Source organism: Nannospalax galili, unplaced genomic scaffold (genome assembly GCF_000622305.1).
Source record: "Nannospalax galili isolate Female #2095 unplaced genomic scaffold, S.galili_v1.0 scaffold990, whole genome shotgun sequence".
Taxonomy (NCBI): domain Eukaryota; kingdom Metazoa; phylum Chordata; class Mammalia; order Rodentia; family Spalacidae; genus Nannospalax; species Nannospalax galili.
Genome location: NW_008328087.1, coordinates 303711 through 310822, shown reverse-complemented (window position 1 = coordinate 310822; position 7112 = coordinate 303711). Strand labels below are relative to the sequence as shown.

At 34.4% G+C, this 7112-nt stretch overlaps 1 protein-coding gene across 3 annotated transcripts in view; it reads right to left on the bottom strand.

Moving 5' to 3' along the window:
- The window catches only part of Shoc2 (SHOC2 leucine rich repeat scaffold protein), a 122862-nt gene that overhangs the window by 4015 nt on the left and 111735 nt on the right, over positions 1–7112 (bottom strand). For all 3 annotated transcript variants that reach the window (XM_008845812.3, XM_008845897.3, XM_029569139.1), the window contains 2 exons: positions 3211–3399; positions 764–886 (listed from right to left, as the gene is read on the bottom strand). In XM_008845812.3, the coding sequence (XP_008844034.1) occupies positions 764–886; positions 3211–3399 (312 nt within the window). The remainder of the gene's footprint in view (positions 1–763; positions 887–3210; positions 3400–7112) is intronic.

The window sequence follows — 7112 nt, the reverse complement described above, 5'->3', positions numbered from 1 at the left end:
AACACAAAGCTCTAGTTAACTTTAAGTCCACTTATTTCCCCCAAAGTTTATATAATCCATAATAAAATAAATACATACAGTAAGACCAATAAAATAAATATGCCATTTAATTTTTAATAAATACACCATTTGAATTTTTTTAAATTTTTTGTATGTAGGACATTATATTAAGTGCATCTCATGTAGCTCGTACATTTAATCCTAATTGAAACTATGAAGGACTATTATCCTCATTTCACTCTTTAGGAAACTGAAGCTTCAAGGGTGAATGAAATCCACAAATATGGAGTGATCAAATTGTAATAGCATCTAGAACTGACTTGTTTTTAACCATCACAACATACTATTTCACCTTATAAATAAAAAAAAAATTTTTTTTTTGGTCTTTTTGAGACAGGGTCTCCCGGTAGCCCCAGCTATCCTAGAACTCATTATGTAGACCAGGCTGGCCTTGAACTCACAGAGATCCGCCTGCCTCTGCCTCCTGAGTGCTGGGATTAAAGGCATGCGCCACCATGCCAGGCCCAATATTTTTCTTTTTAAAAGACATAGCATGTAAATCTATCTGCTTTTAGTAGGCAAGGGTAACTCAAATATTAAACCTTTATTAAGAATTTTATGTCGAAGAGAACTCTACTTGTGATCATGCCTAATTATGATCTTTACCCAAATACAAACTGCTTATATTAACCTGAAACTTGGTAAATAAGATGGGTATGAGGAGTTCTGAGGTACCTTAAAATATTCTTCTACACTGACTCACCTCAAGAGAAACCAGACCAGATACATCCTCTGGGATCTTGGTGAGCTGATTAGTGGCTAAATTCAGTTCTACCATACTGGTCCAAGTTCCAAAATCCAAAGGAAGTGATGTTAACTGATTGTCCTGGCAAAGACACAAAGAAGCATCCCAGGTAAAACCACAGAAAAGAGGTTCCCATTTGTACCACTCTTAGAAAAGAAAAATTTTAAACAGAAAACTTTATTTTCTTTCTTGACATCTAAATATAGAAAGAAAACAAGAGGCTGGTGTGGTGGTGCTCATTTTTAATCCCAGCACTCAGGAGGCAGGGCAGGCAGATCTCTTAAATTGAGGCCTGCCTGGTCTACATAGCAAGTTCCAGGCCAGCTGAAGCTACAGGAAGACCCTGCCTCAAAAATCAAACAACAAAAACAGGAAAGAACAAAAAACTCACCAACAAAACCTCTGAACTTCCAAAGTTTTAAGCAAATAGGCTTTTATTATGAGGTTAAACTAGATTTCTTTGTAATTAAAATAAAAAAATATACAGAGAAATCACTTGAAATTTCAGAGATCCTGGTGATGTTTTCTCCATTTTATGATAATGTACAAAATCACTGATCAAAACAGGAATGCTCAAATTGAGATATGAACACAGAAAGCTGGCAAGATGGCTCACTGGGTACATGTTCCTGCCACCAAGCCTGACAACTAAGTTCAATCCCCAGCCCAAATGGTGGAAGGTGAGAACCAACTCCAAAAGCTGTCTTCTGACCTTCACACATAGGTGTACCATGTTGATCTCACCAGTGCATAAACACATGCACACAAAAATGAATAAATGTAATTTCTAAAACAAACAAAGATTTACTACTAGTGCTTATACGTAAGGAGAAAAATGTCAAGCTTCATTTTGTTCTTTTTCAAGAAAAAATTTTGTTAAACATTTATCATGTTTAAAGAAAAATTAAGATAAAGTTCTATGTTAAGCTTCATTTTTATTTTACTGGAAAACAGCAAGCCTGATTAAGCTAACATATTATAAATCAGATCTATTAAAATGCATACTCAAATACAAAGATTAATGAACTGTACTATAATGTTCTAAACTCAATAAAAGTGAGATTTATTTTTATTATCTATGCTGGGGATGGAACCCAGAAGGTTGTGCACGATAGGCGAGCAATCTGTTGCTAAAGTTAAGTCACCAGCACTGTTAAGAAATGAACATTCGGGAGGAATGCTACCTATACTGTATTACTATAACTGCATGTTATAATCATATAAACAGGCTAAGAAACTCTATGCTGATTTTAACATGATCTTGAATTAACATTTTACTTACATATATTCAAAGAATTATCATGATCAAATATTGATATAACAAAAAATTATATATTTAGGTTGTAAAGAACCACAATTATAATTTAAAGACAGACGCGGCATGGTATGATAGAAAGAACATTATTAATCTAGATTTTTTTTTAAAAAGCTAGGCTTCCTGGATTCCTGCTCTGCTGTAGTCAAGAATTAGATATTGGTCATTTCAGTTAACTTCTCTGGGCCTAAAATATGTTCATTAGAAATTAAGTCACTGCACTAAGAATTTTTCATTTATTTTCTCCTTCCATAATGAGCTTTACTATAAATGCAAAAGCCATTCACTGTAGAGTGTACAGATAAGCAAAGCAAAACAAAACAAAAACTTCTGAGATGATTCATCCAAAGAGAAAAACACTTTACAAACCACTGGCTATATATAGTTACATAAATAAATATTTAAGTACTTAATGCACAATCAGCCTATTACAACAGTCAAATACATGTAGAAAGATATTTTTATAGGCTTTAACTTCTATTTAATAAATTCAGAATACTGCAACTGATATTTAACATTGCTTTAGCCTAGATTTTGGTGGTTCCACAGTATGCCATTGAGATATATTAAACAATTAAAGCTTACTGACTTCAATAAGTTTACACCTAGGAAATATGCAATAAGTATCCTTGCAATTATACTTCTATGGGCATCCATGATTATTTCTTGAGGACAAACTCCTAAAGGTATGCTCAGATTTAAAGTATTTGTTATCTGATGAAAATTGTTCTGAAGAAGCTGTAGATATGGCTCAAGTGAAGAACACTGGCTGCTCTTACAGACGATCCAGCTTCAGTTCCCAGCACCCACATGGCAGCTAACAGCCATCCATAATACTAGTTCCAAGGGATCCAACATCCTCTTCTGACCTCCGTGGGCACTGCATGCATGGGTACACTTAGATAAATGCATGCAAAACTCATACACATAAAAATAAAAGATTTTTTAAAACTTCCCTGAAGTATCCTTGTCAACACTTTAGGTTTCATCAACAAGGTATTACCTATTCTCCACAATTAATAGAGAAAATACAAATGTGAGAATCAGTTATTTCCCCCTCTCAAAACAACAACAACAACAAAATGCTTACCTTCATATTCAGCTTACTTAACACTTTTGCTCTGGAGAAAATTCCAAAAGGGATTTTGTTGATTCGATTATGTTCCATATTGAGGGAATAGATGGTAGAAAACTGAGATGGACCACCCACTGGATATAACTGGAAGCAATTTCTAGCTAAGGTCAAGCTATTCAATTTTACAAGGCTGGATAAAAGACTCTGTAAAAACCAAGTAAAAGATTTAGAAATGAAACAATATTTTTTCTAAACACATCAACAGTTCCAAATACAAATGCCTAAAAAGACTTGCAGGAAATAAATGAGACTGGTTGAGGTGCTTCTGTGATTCTCAAGACAACCACTACTCAGATCTACTGCTGTGCCTTGTAGAGATTGTAGAATTTGCACTTTATAAGAAACAAGAAACCCAATTTTTATTATTTAAACTTGTTTTACTTAGAACACTCCATAGAGTAAAGAAAGTGTAGCTGTGGATGTGAAGTGTCCAATAGGTAGCCAGTCTGAGACCTTTATCAAGCAGAAACTTTAGTGTGAGACAGACACTAATGGGTTCACTGACTGCAACCAATCCTACAATGGTCTTAGAAGCATACCTATCTCCTCATTAGGTGAAGAGAAATTAATTCCTGGCACTGGGCAAATTCAGTAATTCAATGATTTCCTGAGGAATTTAATAGAAGAATGAACTTCATGATACCATATGTTTAATTTCAATCTGGTAAAATCTGAGAGCATACAAGAATCAAACAAGTACTTACTAAGTATATAACCTTATCTCCCTTTAATTTAACTTCCCACTATGTAGATGAAGTGGTAGGTATTCAGATATAAAACAATCTCTGGTGTTAAGACTAATCCCTACTTAAAGGACACTGATAAGAAACAATGGGAAAATAATACATTAATTGTGTCTAATCAGTAAAAAAATTATATAGAATAGGCTTTTCCTATGGAAAGTCTGGATCAAGCAACATCAAATCAGCATCCCTTGCAGCCTGTCAGAAACATAGGCTATGGGCCTACTCCCACAGAATCATAATATTCATTATGAGAATACTCACCAGTGATTTATGAGAAACTCTGTTATAGAATAAAACAGTTTAGAATCCTGGCTCTATCTTTTAATATCTATGTTCCAAGAGCCATTGTTGACAAGAGACTCAGTAAAACTTTATTTCCTGAGTCTCTTGCCAACAATGTTACTATTCTTACAACTGACTTTCTCTACTGAACTGACATCCCTCTGTGACAGAAGGTTAGTACATGAGATACTGGGAAGGTACAACACAAAGGCAATTCCTCACTCTTTGTTTTTTATGGCATAGTGTGCAATGTGGTGGCTGTGGATTCCTATTGTATATCTTGTTCTTTAACAGTTTTGCCAACTCTGGTAATAATTAGATAATCTGCTTCATCATATTTTCAGAAAAATATTTAATCACAAATGTGGCCCCAAACATTAACTTCCCTTAAATTTTATTTTCCTATCTATAAGCAATAGCCCTGCCAAAACATTAGGATTATACTGAAAAGTAAATCAAACAAAACTTGCAGAGCTGTTAGCCTCATGATGAGCATGTAGTTAACTTTTTCCTTTATTTATATAGAGCTACATTAAAACTAGCCTGTTTTAAGATATCTCCGAATGGAAAAAGTTAGTCATTTTAGCCAGTTCTGATTTCAGGAATTAAATGAGCCTCTATTGCAAACCACTGTCATAATTTATCTTACCTCTAGTTTGAAAGTTCTGTAAGATTTATCTAATGGATTTTATTGTTTTCTTTGCTGAGTCTGTTATAGAGACAATTACACATTTGCATTAAAATATGCTACTTCCAGGCTAGAGAGACAGCTCAGCAGTTAAGATCACACACATGCAGGCCATACACTCATATATATATATAAAATAAAAATAATAAAGTATGTTTTAAAATAAATAGAATATACTACTTCCAAAGTATACAGATAATTTTTAAGTAAGATTTAATGATTTTTATATTTGGAAAAAGCCAACCAAAGGCTTCCCCTTCCCCAAAGTATATTTGAAAATAGGCACCTATGCATATACACTTTATAATCTTCCACATTCAGACCAACAAGAACAGTTCTTTTTATAATCCTCTTATCAAAAGTAACAAGAGGGCTTAAATACTCCCAGGCCTAAGACATGGAATAAATTTTGTTATTGTTGTTGTTTCCTGTTTAAAAACAGATGTAAAAGGATCAGCTCTGGCCAGAGATTACAAGGAGGGAGGGATAAATGGGTAGGTGGAACACAGAGGCTTAAATACTATCAAATTTCATTTGCTAAATATCATGAAACCAGAGATACCATTATAAATCTACCTAAAAACAGGGTCTGGAGAGATGGCTCAACAGTTAAAACACTGACTGCTCTTGTAGAGGACCTGGGTTCAGTTTCCCAGCACCCACATGGTTCCTGACAACCATCTGTAACCCCAGTTCTAAGGGATCGATCTGTTGTCCTCTTCTGCTTCCTCAGGCATTACACACATGTGGTACATTTATATACACAAACACATAGGCAAAACATTCATACATCATCCAAACAAAAGTAAAATAATTTTTTAAAAATTGCCTAAACCCACAAAATGCTCAATACCAAGAATGTACCCTAACGTAAACTATGTACATTAGGCGTTCATGTTGTACACAGTGATTCATCAACTGTCATTATTATACAAACGCTGCGGTGGGATGCATGTATGTGTGGGGACAGGAGATATATAGTAAATCTGCACTATCTACTCATTTTGCTGAACCTAAAATTTCTCCTTAAAAAAATTAATTCTGGGCCAATGAGATGGCTCACCAGGTAAAGGAGCTTGAGACCAAGCCCAACAGCTGAGTTCAATCCATGAGCCTACATGTTGTTTGACCTCCACAAGCACATTGTGGCTAGCATGTGCACACGCACATACACAAATAAATAAATAAATAAATAAATTTTGGCTTATTTCAGTTAGAAAATATTATATATGAAAGTAACTACCTATGAAAATGTCCATATCCTATCAGCCCAATAATTATTAGCTTTCCTTCACTGACAATAGAGATATATACGTATGTGTATGTGTGTCTGTGTGTGTATTTACATGTTTAAACTTGTAGAGACCCAGTCTTTATGTTTAGAAATATGGACACACTAAAAGCAGTTGATCATAAGGTCACTATCACACCCAAAGAGAATCTCCTCAAGAATTTAGGTGGGCAAAGTAAAACATATGTAATCTTAGCACTCAGGAAGCTAAGGCAAGAAGACTGCTCCAAGTTCGAGGTCAGCCTGAGCTATAGAGTGAGTACCAGATCAGCAAGGCTACACAAAACCCTGTCTTAAAAAGCAAAAACAAAACAAAACAAAAAAATCACCAACAAGAATTAATGTGCTAAATGCCCTATTACAGGTAAGTCACCATTAGAGAAAAAGTATAACATTAAACAGTATAAGCTCACCCATTTTGATTGTTCTACATTATAACCAGAGGACAAAAATCCTGATAGTCTGGTCCTTGGCACTGGAGCTGTATCTGTGGATTATACTGCCTTATCTCACTTAATGCTGCCAATCACAGTACTCTTGTGCTATAGAAAAGGTACTATTATAGTACTCTTAATATTGTCTAGCCTAGGACCTGCAACCATGGAAACTCATCTTTACATTCTAACCAACTTGTTTCCAGAAAACACACAACCAAATTAATGTTGGCCAAATTAACAGATGTTACATTGTTTTGTTTGGTTTTGGTTTTGGTTTCCCTAGGAAACAAATCAAATGAGTTAAATTCATTTTATGAATTTATTAATCTATAGTTGCATCTACTCAAATGGTTCTTCATATATATAGTATAACCTTATACATACCCATATATGTAAATAGATAAACTAGCAAT